The sequence below is a fragment of the Sciurus carolinensis genome, chromosome 15, assembly GCF_902686445.1.
Source record: "Sciurus carolinensis chromosome 15, mSciCar1.2, whole genome shotgun sequence".
Taxonomy (NCBI): Eukaryota; Metazoa; Chordata; class Mammalia; order Rodentia; family Sciuridae; genus Sciurus; species Sciurus carolinensis.
Window position 1 is genome coordinate 65877582 of NC_062227.1, and position 15103 is coordinate 65892684.

The 15103-nt window shown below is 42.3% G+C and overlaps 1 protein-coding gene across 1 annotated transcript; it reads left to right on the forward strand.

Moving 5' to 3' along the window:
- The first annotated feature begins 5006 nt into the window (after positions 1-5006).
- Pmaip1 (phorbol-12-myristate-13-acetate-induced protein 1) lies at positions 5007-12787 on the forward strand. Its single transcript, XM_047526578.1, has 3 exons — positions 5007-5250; positions 8614-8766; positions 12285-12787. The coding sequence occupies exons 1-3, from the start codon at positions 5193-5195 to the stop codon at positions 12389-12391; spliced, it is 318 nt and encodes a 105-aa protein (XP_047382534.1). The 5' UTR covers positions 5007-5192; the 3' UTR covers positions 12392-12787.
- The last annotated feature ends 2316 nt before the right edge of the window (positions 12788-15103 follow it).

Sequence of the window (15103 nt, forward strand, 5' to 3'; positions counted from 1 at the left end):
GTGAGACTCTATCTCTAAATAAAATATAAAAGGGCTGGGGATGTGGCTCAGCGATTAAGCACCCCTGGGTTCAAAACCTGGTACAAAAAAAAAAAAAAAAAAAAAAAAAGAGCACAAACATGCTTGATAATCATTATCTATGATAATATGCTCCCCCCCAAAACCCAGAAAAATTAGGAACAAGTGAGAATAAAATGAGGAATACAGACTCTGGGTGTTGAATGTGCAGAATCAGTCAATGAGAAAGCAGAAGCAGCAGTGAAGGGCGAGACCAAGCTGGCACTAGGGGCTCAACCTTTCCCTACTTTTTTCTCCCTTAGATCAGAAGCATAAATAAAAATAAGCCATATCTGGACTTAGAGGGAAGTTAAACTGAAAATAATTTGTAGGTAACAAAGAAGAAGAGGGTAATGGCAGGGCTGGTGGAGGTGGGGGGACCAGGAAAGAAGAGAAAGACAAACCCCAAAGTTCTACCAACAGGTGAATGGCCAAGTCAGTTGTGAACTGTCAATCTGATCACCTTATTAGGAAGGAAGAAAAACAATGGACCCTTAGATAGAAAATTTGCTTTTGATACAATGTTAAATGAAATACAATCCATAGAATCCTACAGGCACAGCATGCAGTTACAATGTTCAGAAACATTCACTGAAGACAAGAGTGGAAAGAAAGATACCAACATTTGCAAAAGGGTTGTGTTAAGGTGCTGAGATTAAAGGAGACTAAAAAACCAGCTGTGCGGAGGGGTGGAAAACAGGTGCAGCGGCACACACCTGTAATCCCAGTGACTCAGGAAGCTAAGGCAGAAGGACCACAAGTTCAAGGCTAGCATGGGCAGTTCAGTGAGACCCTGTCTCAAAATAGAAAAAGGACAGGGAATGTAGCTCAGTGATACAAGTGCCCCTCGGTTCCATCCCCAGTACAAAAAAAAAAAAAAAAAAAAAAGTTAAAATGATGTCATTTTGGTTTGGCCCTAATCCAGTCCTAGCCCAATGACTAACGTCTTTATAAGAAGAAAGAAGAAAGAAATTTATTTGGACCCACGTGAAGGCTGAGGCAGATACCGCAGTGTCACATCTCCAAGCCAAGGAATGCCAAGGATTGCAGGCAACCACCAGAAGCCAGGGAAGGGAAGATTCCTCCCCAGGGGACTTCAGAGAGAGCATGATCCTGCCAATACCTCGATGGTGGATTTCTAGCTTCTAGAACTGCAAGAGAATTTTTTTTTTTTCTGTTGCTTTAAACTACCCAGCTTGTGGTAATTTCTTACCACGGCCCTAGGAAGCTAGTACAAGGATAAAATGTCAGTAACATTTAAGCTGGGGTGGGGCAGGGAGAAAACCAGACATGTGCTACCTTGGCGAAGAAATATGGGGAATTTTAGTAAATCAGGTTGAAATGGTGACCGTCTGCTGGCACTACCATCTTGTATGGAAACTATCATATGCCTTCCCAAGTCAGTCTCAGGTCTTACCACAACCAAACTAGTCACGCTGTGCCAGAGTGAGCTTCCTAGAAACTGATCATCTGCTCAAAACCTTCAGTGGTTCCACAGAGTCCCCACAATAATGCCCAAATTCCCCTGGTGGCCTCTCCCCAGTCCTCTCTCATGACTCCCTGCCTCACACGGCAGCTAGCTCAGCCAGTCGCACTTCCCCTTGGCATCACTGCTTGGCGAGTCTATTGGGGCATCAGGTCTCTATACAGATGCCCTTTCTGGCTGCTGAGCTAGCTGCCTTCCCAGGCAGTCCTGTCCTGTGCCGCGATGTCCCCGGCCCAGCACTGACGTACAACTCACTGTACCCGCGGCTCACTAGGCTGGCTACTCAACATGGCCACAGACCAGAACCACCAGAGTTGGTTAAAGTCGCAGAACCTCACATCCCGCCAGAGCTCCAGTGTCAGATATGTTTTCCCACCAGGTGCTCAAGTGACTCCTATTTACATGGGATCTCTGAGTGTCTCCACCATAGGTTCCACAGGGGCAAGGAATGCTTGCTGTCTTTCCACAGCCTAGCAGGTTCTGAACTGCAATAGACAGTTAATTGATCAAAGCAGGAAATTCAAATGAATTTCCTGTTAACAAACATGCTACACAAGGGGAAAAAAGTCCCTTTTATTGGAACAAACAGAATCAGGTCTACCGCTTGTAAGTCTCCTCACGTGCTTCCTCTAAATACCCTTTTATGCATCTCTCATATCCTCTTGCTTAGCTGTCAGATGCTATTTTCTGCTTGAAAAATATGGATGATTGTTCTATTACTAATCATGTTTATTGTTGCGAGTTTAAAAATACACACACATATATATACATACCTTTTTAAACAAACACTCTGACCACACAGATTGTCAGATTTTTACTTTTTTATTGTACCAGAGATTGAACCCAGTGACACTTAACCACTGAGGCACATCACTAACCCGTTTTATTTTTTTATTTTGAGACAGGGTCTTACTGAGTTGCTGGGGCTGGCTTTGAACTTGCAATTCACCTGCCTCAGCTTCCCTAGCCACTGGGTCAGGCTTTCTGTCATTCAATCTTTTATTTTGGACCAGGCATTGAACCCAAGGCATTTAATCACTGAGTCACATCCCCAGTCTTTTTACTTTTCGAGATAGGGTCTTGCTAAGTTGTTCAGACCCTTGCTAAATTGCTCAGGCTGGCTTTGAACTTGTGATCCTACTGCATAAGCCTTCCGAGCTGCTGGGATTACAGGCATGCTCCACCCTGTCCAGTTAATGATAAATCTTTAATCATTATTTTGTTAGCTCCAGTGGCCATAATATCCCCATTTTTCTTGCAAGTCCAACATTAAATGATTCATCACTTTTCCAGAGAGATACACATGGAAGAAAGGCTTTTCACACTCTGCTTCTAATTCCCTTATTAAAATGTTAGTTCCGAAAAGAGTTTATGGACCATTTTTTACTCAAAGTCTTAAACAGGTCCTCCATCGGCTGCTTTCCAGACATTCCTGAAGCCCACCTACCCCCACACCACTTCTTATTACTAGCCAATTGAATTTGCAATTCTTTTAAAGGTAGAATTTGCCTAAGGTTTGTATCCACTACAGGTCAACAACCTTTTATAATGATAATGCTAGAGGACAGCAATGACACATCCTTTGTAGATAGTGTTATAATTTGTTTTCTCTGTATATGTGTATTCATTGCATTTCAGGGTGCATGCTTTGCATAGAAGTTTACTAGTTTATGCGATTAGGAAATGAACGTTATTCTCATGGATTAAGGAAGTAGAAATGACCCTTGAGAGGGTCACAGTGGTTTTGAGTTACGTTTGAGATAACAGATTTTAGGGCAGCATCTTCACTTGGCTTCCTGTCACGTGGTGATAACTCTTGAATTTGATCTGCTTTTGTCTCTACGGTATGTACCACACTCAAAACACCCAACATCAGTCTCAAAACAAAGTTGTTAAACTCAAGAGTAGTTTTGTTCTATGCTTATAATGTTGTATATACCATATGCAGGGCAAAGCGATAAATAAATATTTGCTGGTTTGTGTTGATTGAATGATTTAAGATAAATAAACAAGCTCAAATGCCTACTGGGGTCAGATAATGTAAATGAGAAAAGCAAACAGCAGGGAATGTTGGTGAACAGGAGCCTCCGGGTCCCTCTGCAGCGGGTGGCTTCTACTTCCAGCCTACTCTGCACTTTCGCAAAATCAATCTGGGGTTGCCAGAGCTTCTGATATCCGGCAGATGCCGGAAATCTGAGTTTTTAATTCAGTCTTTCATTTTTTAAATTTGTTCAGCCGTTCAATTTTTAAGTGTTGGGAATCAGTTCAAACCTTTATGCGACATTTTGTACAGCAACATTGAACCAAAGCAAACACTTCCAGGAGGTCCACGCAGCTCTATGCAACCAACGTGGAAGCTTTGCATTCAACTGAGTTGAAAATGTGGAAACACATTTTTTAAGACGCTGGTGATTGCTAGGAAGGCCTAGTTGGGTAAGAGTTCTATAAACCTTCAGTTTCTGCACCTGTAAAGTGGTCACGATGGTAGGAAGGTCAGCTTTCAAGATTTGTTTTGGGGATAGAATGAGGAAAATGCAAGCCGAAGTCCTTAGTAGAACTGACACTCTATATCGATGAACTATTCCTAATTCTAGCACTCTTTTAAACAATAAATAGTCAAGCACCAAACACTGTGAGAACACTATCACGTTCCCAGGTATCCCATCCCTCCCTCCACAAAAGACTGGAATGTTTTCTATGACGACGACCCACTCTTTTTGTTACCGAACATCCAGAATATGCAAAATCGACATACCCAAGGGGAGTGTGCACGGCTTTTTAAAATCACATTCCTACCCAGGGCGGAGACCCAGCCCCCTCCCACCACCTACCGGCTCTCCTACACGCCCCTTCCCGACGCGCACAACGCGCGGGGTTTCAGTTTGTAGAATTTCCCAACACTCCCAATGCTTTATTTTGTTCTCGGACCAGATACTTCTCGCACATGACCTCGGACACCTTTTTTACTTTTGGTAAAGTTATTACTTTTCAGTTCCCTGGTACTATCCACGCTGAATTCGAGAAAAGTTCCCTTTTCCTAACTCTTTCCGGGGTTTGTTTACAGAAGTCTCTAATTGCCAATTTATGATAAGGAGGCGGCGCCTGGCCTCTCCCCAACCCCCAACTTTCTTCCTAGGAAAATCTTTCGTCTCGCCACTCCCAGCCCCCGCCAAGAGCCGCTGTCTCTACCCCCTGTGTTTGTAGATTCTCAAAGCCGACCTTTTTCTCCCACCCCTTTTCTTAAGGAAGTAATTTGGGGGCCGCGTAGGGTCCCACTGGCCAGGACCCCAGCGCTCCCCGCTGCGGGCCGGCGCCGCGGCGGGTCTGCAGCGAGTCCGGGCAGGTTGCGCTCGGCGGCTCCTTCCCAGACCTGTGCGCGCTCCCTGCAGGGGGCGGGGCCGGGGGCGGGCCCGCGTCAAGTATCGTGACGTCACTGGGGAAGTCCCCATATGACTCGCGAGCTGCCTCGGCGCGGGAGCTCTGAGGATCCCCGCAGACACTGAGTGTCCTCAGGGGCTCCGCACGCCCGGCCACTCTGTCCCGCCCGCCGCCCCGGCGTGCGGCCCGCGTCCTACGGAAGCCTGAGTACTTGGGTCGGGGGACAGAGTGCCCCAGGTTTGCAGCAGAGATCGCGGCGGCGCCCGGGGAGATGCCTGGAAAGAAGGCGCGTAAGCGCGCGCCACCGAGCCTAACGCGGGCGCCGGCAGGTACCCAGCAGCTGGGGCCTCGGAGACCCGGGTCGGGCCGGGGTCGAGGTCGAAGTCGGGGCGGGTGTGCCTTAAGGGGCTGGGCGAAGAGTGCTTGGGACCTCAAGGTCCCGCCGTCTCTGCGCCCCGGCGCGTGCCTCCGGGACGCCCCCAGGAAGTTCTTCCGGCGTTTCTTCCAAGGACGTGGGACCCGCGAGGGAGGGAGCCCGGCTTGGGACTGGGATGCAGCTGTATCTTGGCCGGGCCGACACGCTGCTTCCTCCCTGGTTTTCCTTTTTCTCCACTTGGCCGTCCTCGGGGCCACGGGGAGAAAAAGTGCAAGTGCAGCGGCACCCAGAAGACGGTCATTGTCACGGCAAGCGAGGGCGGGAGAGGGCTCCGGGAGCCACCTGGCCTCCCACCTCCCGAGATGGCCCCGCTTCCTCTCGACCCCGCCTCTGAGAGATCTGTTGCCACCGTCCCCACCCGACAGGAACGAAAGCATTGTTTACGATTGATACTGCCCCACACGGGACTGACGGGGTGGATGGAGGCCCACCCCCAGGACCCGGAGTGCAGGAACCTAGGGGGTCTTCCTCCTTAGTTAACATTTTAACAAAAGATACTGAAAGGAGTGGATTGGGAGTGGGTGGGGCAGGGGAGGAGTTGACCCTCCTTTCTACCCAAACCCCCTCCCCGTCTGGCCAAACACCCTTGCAGCCCCCACACACCTGTTCGGGTCAGCTTCCCATCCCCCACTTATAAATCTTTACAAAACTTACCGAAGGCGGCCGTCACCTGCTAAGGAGTTGTAATAAGGAGAGCAATAAGGTCATCCTGCTATTACATCAGACAACTGTAGGCCCGCATTTTCATGAAGTTTATGGCACCTGTGGGGCATAAAGAGGAAGTGGTACGTTACAAATGTGACGGGCGCTTTAAAGTGCGCACCAGGTTGCTCTTTGCATCTTGCTTGAGATGGAAAAGCTTTCTCACCTTTTGTGATGAACAAGAGTTGACCGTGTTTCTGAAAGATCTAACTAGTCAGTAGTACTCTGGACCGACTAACCTAGTTCCCGAAAATAAGGGATGACAAATTCTCTCAAACCCAATTATATATTAATAAATTTATTGGTGTGTAACTCTGATACAAAAAATTAGTAAACGGGCTCGGGAGTTTAACTCAGTGGTAGGTAGGAATGCTGGCCTAGTGTGGCGAGGGCCCGGGAAAGTTTTTTTTTTTTTTTTTTTTTCATCCATCCCAGTGAAAGTAATATTTTTTCTGGGGGTACTGGGATTGAATTCAGGGGCACTCAACCACTGAGCCACATCCCCAGCCCTATATTCTATTTTATTTAGAGACGGGGTCTCACTGAGTTGCTTAGTGCCTGGCAGTTGCTAAGGCTGGCTTTGAACTCGTGATCCTCCTGTCTCAAGAAAATAGTAATTTTTCCTGAATTGAATTCAGAGCTTCCAAAATCATAAGTTGAATTATAGTTTTAGTGGACTATATGTTAATAATAATATCCCACTTACTGAAAAGAATATGTGTTTGTAAGTATTTCCAAAATGTTTGACCCTGGAGACTAAAAAAAAATTACATACTACAAAACTACATGATTTCTTAGTTCTGGTTGGAGGTAGGGAAGATTTTACTCAGCTCTTGTAGAGAAATTGGTTGCAATATAGATTTAAGAGTTTGCTTTAATACACACACACACAAAAGTTTGAACCTGAGTAGGGTCTTATTTACAAAATAGACTTTTAAATATAAAATCTTTTTTTTTTTTTTTTTTTTTTTTTTTTGTGGTGCTGGGTATTGAACCCAGGGCCTTGTGCAAAGCAAGCACTCTACCAACTGAGCTGTAACCCTAGCCCTAGAATCAGATTTTTAAACAATTTTCTTTTCTACTGGGGAGGGAGCCCAGAGGTGCTTTACCACTGAGCTACATTCCCAGTCCTCTTTTTTTTTTTTTTTTTTTTTTTTAAAGTATTTTTATTAGCTGTTAATGAACCTTTATTTGTATGTGGTACTGAGACTCGAACCCAGTGCCTCACACATGGTAGGCCAAGTGCTGTACCACTGAGCCACAACCCCAGTCCCCCAGTCCTTTTAAATATTTTAAGTCAGGGTCTCATTAAATTACCCAGGCTGCCCCAGAGTTTGGGATTCTCCTGCCTCAGCCAGCCTCTGGGATTATAGGTGTATAACCCATTCCATCCATTTTATTTTGAGACAGTCTTTCTAAGTTACCCTTGAATTGTTTCTGCCTACCTCAGTCTCCTGGACTCACTGGAATTACCGGTGTGCGCTGCCACACCTGGCCAGATTCTAAAATTTATATTCATGATGATCCACTCCACGCACACTGCCCCCCACTCTGGGGATTGAACCCAGGGACAGTCTACCATTGACCTACGTTCCCCAGCCCTTTTAACGTGCCTGGAATTTGCAATCCCCTTTCTTCACCCTCTGGAGTGGCAGGGATTATAGGCTTGGGCCACCTCTCATGATTTTTAACATTCATGATTTTGAAGTGAAGGAAAAACCCTGAGTTGTTCATTGAAATGTGAACACAAAATTGGAAATATACTAGCTATATGTCATTTTTATTGATGGAAGTTTAATTGGAAATTAAATTATTAGAATTTTTTTCTGAAAATAAGTTAATTACAGTACCCTAAATCTAAAAAGTTGTAAACGTGTGAATTAAACTTATTTTCTACTTCATTCATTCCTATAAAGGCAATGAATTGATACAGATTGGCTTGTAGGAAGACGCTGGTTTACGTTAACAGGTAAATTTTAAATTGTTTTAGTGAGTGTGGGCAGAATTTTGGAATAAGATTTTTATAAGCGTTTTATGAGAAAATGTCAAGGAGTTTTAAAGGAGTGGATAATGAGCTATGAAATATTGTTATTAAAAATGTATTTATAAGGAATGCACATTTTGAACATGACGTATGTTTTCTGGCCAACTTTAAATGAGAGACAAAAAAGGATATCTACAGTGGGCTGCCAGAGCTGAGGAATGGCACTGTTTATAGTATTTGACAGTAAGTTTCCAAACTGGAAAGTAAGAGAACACTTGTCACATCCTGGATATAAAAAAAAAAAAAAAAAAAAAGTTTTTTTGTTTGTTTTTTTTTTTTTTCAAAGTTAAGCATACTCTGAACTTTTCTGTTTGAGAGTCTCCACGGGTTAGTGTGTATGTGTGTGTGCATGTTATAAGTCTTTCTCACATTTGGGAGACAGGTGCACATAAAGGAAATTAAGAGAAATGGCTCTTGGGATGTACAGCTTCTCACTTATGTTAACTTTCTGGGTACCTTTTGGTCTAACTACTGGCGAAGTTCATTTCCATGTTTTGCTTTCCTTTTCAGAACTGGAAGTTGAGTGTGTCACTCAGCTCAGGAAAACTGAAGATAAACTGAATTCTCTGGGGTCTGGAGCAGAGATCACAGCTGTGCTTGCAGAGATGCCTGGAAGGAAGGGGTGGAAAAGCGAGCAGCCGACCCCAGCGTCAGCGTTGACAGGTACTGGTCAGCTGGGGCCACAGAGAATTGGGACCTGGCCATCAAACAGCGAGGACCTCAGGGGACCTCAGGGTCAGGATAGGGCCAGGTCTGCCCCTCAGCGCTGCCTTTGGGGTTACTCTAGTTGGTTCTTCAATGGTTCTCCCGGGAGAGCAAGGGAGGGAGCCTGGGTTGGTATTCAGACAGAGCTGTATTTTATTATTTTAAATTTTTGGTACTGGGGATTTATCCTAGGGACACTTTATCACCGAGCCACATCCCCATCCCTTTTTATCTTTTATTTTGAGACAGGGTACTAAGTTGCTGAGGCTGGTCTTTTTATTTATTTGGTACCAGGAATTGAACCCAGAGTCACTTAACCACTGAGCCATATCCCTAGTCCTTTTTCTTTTATTTCTTTGTATCGGGGATTGAACTCAACCACTGAGCCACATTCCCAGCCCTATTTTATTTAGGATTGGGTCTCACTGAGTTGCTTAGGGCCTCACTTTTGCTGAGGCTGGCTTTGAACTCATGATCCTCCTGCCTCAGCCTCCCAAGCCACTGGGATTACAGGCATGCACCCCCATGCCCAGCTTATTTTTTATTTTGAGTCAGGGTCTTGCTAAATTGCTGAGGCTGGTCTTGAGCTCAGCCTCCCCAGTCCCTGGGGTTACACGCAGCTGCAGCTATCTTTACTTTCCCCTTCTCTCCATGTACCCTTCTAAGGGACCACAGGGAAGAAAAGTGCAAGTGCAAACAGCAGCGGCAGCCCACAAGACTGTCATTGTCTTCAGTAGGAGAGCCCCCGCCCCCCCAGCTACCTCCTCTCTTCATTCAGACTCCCCCTCTGAAAACCCTCACCTTGCCACTGCCCCCAGTCTAAGAAGAACAAAAGTAGTGTTTAAGCTGGATACCATCCCGCTGGACTGACAAAGGTTGATGGGGCCCCACTAGGACTCCTGAGCTGAGGAACCTAGGGGTCTTCCTCCTTAGTTAATTCATATTGAAAGGGGTGGCAGTGGGGGAGGAGGAGCTGGTCTCCTGTCTTCTTCATCCACCCCCTTCCCCCAACTCTTTCACAGATTTTCAGGTCTGCCAGCATCCCCTCATCCTACCATCCTTACCTTGTAAATCTTATCAAAGGCGGCAATCACCTGCTGTAAAGGGTTGTAAAAAGGAGGCTGTTAAGACTTGGGGCTGGAAATCCCTATGGGTCACTCGGGTATTACCATCAGACAATTGCGGGCCCCCTTTTTTCTTTAATTCTGCCCCGGGGCGTGCAGAGCAAGTGGTACAATGCAAATGTGATCTTGGCTAAATTGGCAGCAGGCTTCTCTCTCTGACCCTTTTGGGTCCTACTTTGTGATACTCAAAAGTTCTTCTGAGGGCTGGGGTTGTGGCTCAGTGGTAGAGTGCTTGCCTGGCATGTGTGAGGTACTGGGTTTGATCCTCAGCACCACATGTAAATAAATGAATAAAATAAAGGTCTATCAACATCTAAAACTTTTTTTTTTAAAAGGATTCTGATTATGTTTTGAAAGACTTAGCCTATCCATATAGACTTCTAGTTCCTAAGAACAAGAGAGAGCAGAAAATCCCTGCTAAAAGATAGTAGTTCTGCAACTGCAATTTTAAAATTAAAAAAGATAACAGAACTATTTTTGTGGTTGTGTGTGTAAGAGATAGTTTTTTCTGGTAGAATTGGGGGCTTCCAAAATTGTGTATTGGGTGATGTTTTTTTCTCCCCTTGCATGGAATGGAACCCAAGGGCTCAAGTATGCTAAGCAAGCACTTACCTCTGAGCTACATCCCTAGCCCTGGATGATGGAGGGTTTGTGCGTGTTTGTGTCCATCCATGTGCGCAGTGCTGAAGCTTGAACCCAGGGCCTTGCGCGTGTGAGGCAAGCACTCTACCAACTGAGCTATATCCCCAGCCCCTGAATGGTGGTTTTTAAAGGACTATATGTTAACACATTCCACTTACTGAAATATAAATACTGTAGCCCATGAAGAATGGCATCTTGGAAGAGTTATTAGATCTCCTGGTAATGGTTAAGAAAGATTTCACTTATCTTTTGTTCACTGAAATGTAGGTTTAAATATTTACTGTATATTTATAGTTTTCATTTATTTTGAAAATATAAAAATTTTGAGACAGGGTCTCGCTAGTTGCTTGGGGCTTGGCTAAGTCGCTGAGGCTGGCCTCAAACTTGTGATCTCACGAGTCTCTGAGATTATAGGCATATGCCACCATGCCCAGCTCATTGTCTTTGTCTTAGAAAGTATGAACCAAGGTGAACAACAAAAAAACCCTGATTTCTCTTTGAAATATTAAAAATTTTTTTGAAATTGTGAACAGTTTTGATTTTTTTTAAAGATGTTGTTAGATTTTTATTTTATTCATTTATTTATATGTGGTGCTGAGAATCAAACCCAGGTCTTCACACTTGGTAGGCAAGTGCTGTACCAGTGAGCCATAACCCCAGCCCCAGTTTAGATTTAATTTTAATTTTAGTTAGTAAAAAGTTTACTTGGAAGTTAGATTATATGTAAGCATCATTTTTCTTTATTATATTAAGCTGATTATAGTACTTCAATTCTAAGAAATAGTAAACATGTGAATTAAATAATTTTGTGCTTCACTTTTTGTAAAGGCAATGAATTGGTACAGATTGGGTTTAGAAGTTGGTTTAGGCCGGGCACAGTGGAACATGCCTGTAATCCCAGCAGCTCAGGTGGCTGAGGCAGGGATTTTGAGTACAAAGCCAGCCTCGTAATTTAGTGAGGCCCTGTCTAAATAAAAATATTTTTTTAAAAAGGAGCTGGGGATGTGGCTCAGTGTTTAAGTGCCCTGAGTTCAATCCCAAGTACCCCCCACCCCCCAAAAAAGGTTGGTTTAGATTAAAATTAGATTTTCAAATTTTTTTAAAGTGGACTTAATTTTGGAGTAAGATTTTTATGAATATTTTATGAGAAAAAAATACCAGGTTTTAAAAGGAGGAAAAGAGTTCTAATGAAATGGACATAATTTGAACTATGAAATATTGCCCTTTGAAAACATAGTGTATAGAATTTGATTTATATTCCCTGGCCAACTGTAAATGAGAGAAAAGAATGACATCACCTAAATTTGATAAAGACTGACTCATGATACCATTTGTGGTATTTGATATGCAATATTTCTATATTTGAAAGAAAATACCTGTCTTATCCAGAATGCTTAAAAAAAAAAAAAAAAAAGATTTTAGCTGGGCACAGTGGCACATGCTTGTAATTCCAGGGACTAGGGAGACTGAAACAAGAAGGTCACAAGTTCAAAATAATAAAGGATTTCAAAGTAGTTGTCTATATTCTTACCTTAAACTATTTTCGTGAGTTAATGTTACTCTCACATTAAGAAAACAGGTGCACATAAAGCTAAAATTTAAGAACTGTTTCCTGCTCAGTTTGTCACCTGAATGGTCCTGTGAACTCTTGCTGGTTGACAGTTGGGACTATTGTCAGTGTTAATTTTGCTGTTTTGCTTTCTTTCACAGAGGTGGAAGTTGAGTGTGGCACTCAACTCAGGAGATTTGGAGACAAAGTGAATTTCCGTCAGAAACTTCTGAATTTGATTTCCAAACTCTTCAATTTAGTGACCTGACTGCTTCAGAAGCTTTTGCATGAAGGGTGTCCTTTAAAAAGGAAGTATCCCAGTAGGTCCAATTTTTGTGAAAAAACATTTCACTTCCTTTTGGATGTCTTTGGAATGGGAAGACAGAACAAGTCAAAAGATGAATTTCTGTAGGAAGTTTCCCAGAAATCATTCTTTGGGATGTGAGACCATTGCAGAACCATGTTTTATTTTAAAACGTGAATGGAGGAGACTTAAAAATAGGGAAGTCATTGTTAATGCATTTCTTTTTTGCTTAGAGATTATTCTATTATTTTGCAGAAGGTTGCTGCCCAACCTGGGTAATAAGAGTTGACAAATGATTACACTAGGCAATGGGGAAGAAGTAGCTCTGTGTTTTTGCTTTTTCAGTTTTCGATTATACATATAATCGTGGTAAGAGAAAAATTTCATTCTGATAACACTAGATGCTATTTAAAAATTATTTTTTAAAAAAGCGAAGTTCACAGTGAACATTGACTTCATAGGTCACTATAAAATGTAACATAATTTAGCTTTTTTTCATTCAGATTGTATTGTTTCTGTTCAGATGACCTTTAACTGTGTTCCTGTGAGCATTAACTGCAAAGTATGTAAAACTAGAAAGTAACTGAAAAAATGGGTTACATAGTGCCAGTAAAACTCTAGCAGATTGAATATTAAATGATAAAGAGCTTGGTGATTTCATATGACCAAGGATAATAAAAAAGGAATCAAACTTTTTTTTTTTTTTTTTTTTTTACCCCCCAGTACTGGAATTTAATCTCGGGGCTCTCTATCACTGAGCTATATTCCCAGCCCTGTATTCATTTTATTCATTTTTTTTTTCCTTTTTTTAAATTTTCTGTTCATTTTATTCTTGAAATGGGTCTTGCTGAGACTGACTTCAAACTTGGCAATCCTCCAGTCTCAGCCTTGTGAGTTTGAGATTGACTTTTTAATTGATATAATTAAAACTTAGTAAAACAAATATTCTTAGAAAGTTTCTAAAAAATTGTGGGATGGCCTTTCTCACAGTAGTCAGTGTGCATCCTACAAAAAGTGATCTTTTAAAAGAAATTAGAACATTTTCATAATTGGGATAGTCTTCAAAAAAGAAGAGGAACATTTCTCATCCAAAATAAAAATTTCATATATACATATATGAAGAGATACATGTATATATTTACATATAGGTATCTGTATAATTTGCATTAGAGTAATATGTAGGTTCTTTGAAGAGTTCCATCAGTATTTTTCTATTGACTATAGACATGAAACTCAATAATCAATAGCAAAACAAATCTGTTAAAAATGGACAAAGGATTTGAATACACACTTCTCAAAGGAAGACATACAAATGCTCAACAGATAAAAGATTCTGAGAAATGCAAATGAAAACCACAATGAGCTATTACCTTATACCTGCTGGATTGGTTATTTTCAAAAAGGTGAAAGATAACAAGTGCTGATGACTGTGGAGAAAAGGAATCTTGATCTATCCCTTGTGATCATGTAAGTTAGTACAGTCATTTTGGAAGACAGTATGGAGATTCCTTAAGAAACAGCGGAACTGCTATATGATCCAGCAACCCCACTACTGGGTATATATCCAAAGAAATTGAAGCCAGTATGCTGAGGGATTATCTGCCCTCCTATGTTGCAGTATTATTCACAAATAGGCAAGACATGGAAACAGCCTGTGTCCAAGGGATGGCTGGAGTGGAGTAGTGTATGAACACTGAATACTACTGGGCCTTAACAAAGTGAATTGGGTGAATCTAGAGGACGTGCCCAGAGATCAAGTGCCACTTGATCTCATTTACATGGTTATTTACCAAAGTCAAATTCTGACGAGTAGGGTAGTGATTACCAGATACCTGAATCTGGTTGGAGAAGTTGGGGTGGGTGGGGTGGACAAAAGTGCAAAGTTGGAAGTGAGTTCTGGTGATCTGTTGTCTAACAAGATGACTATAGTTAATGTACATTTCAGAATAACTAAAGGAGTTATGTGTTCTTAACCACATGGAAAGGATAAATATTCTGATTTGATCATTCTGCAATGTACATATTAAAACACATAGTACCCCATGAATATATAGTTTATCAATTAAATAAAACTAAAAAAAAAATACCAAAAAAAGGGAATAATATGATTGGATTTGTCAGGAATTTTATTTATTTTACCTATTTATAATTATTTTTCGTTTGGTTTGAAAACATGGATTGCATTTTTAACTACTTGAGTTCTTAGAGTAAGAATTGCAATGTAGGATGTAGTCACCTTAGATGCAAAATTTCCTCAGCATCTGTTTCTCTTCAGTATTAAGTAGTGTTTATTGCAAAAATTGGGGGGTTTTTTGCCTAGAGGCAAATATTTTGCCATATGGGTATTTATGGTCTGTAACTATTTATATGTACATATGAAAACTGATACTGTGGCAACGAACAATTAAAATTTATCACCATTCTTCTCTGTGTATTTTTTCAACTTGTGAGCTACTAAGTGTTCATTATCAATCCAAAATATTTTAACTGACTTCAGCAGCAGGCGTCACTTGGCGCCAACGCCTCCCTGCAGCTATGTGGTAGAGTGAGGTGCATTTGGTCTGATTGCTCTTTCATTGGGAAGGGAAATAGTAAAAAACTGGACCTCAGTGCCATAGCTCTGGAGACCTGCTGAGGAGTGCCCCGCGTGGATTGAAGTCGCCTGCGACTCACGAT

Bases quoted from the DNA above. Each gene is read 5' to 3' on its own strand.
- Pmaip1 (XM_047526578.1), top strand. From the start codon at position 5,193: ATGCCTGGAAAGAAGGCGCGTAAGCGCGCGCCACCGAGCCTAACGCGG. The intron at 5,251-8,613 runs GTACCCAGCAGC...TTTCCTTTTCAG, and splicing joins CCTAACGCGGGCGCCGGCAG to AACTGGAAGTTGAGTGTGTC. The intron at 8,767-12,284 runs GTACTGGTCAGC...TTTCTTTCACAG, and splicing joins CCCAGCGTCAGCGTTGACAG to AGGTGGAAGTTGAGTGTGGC.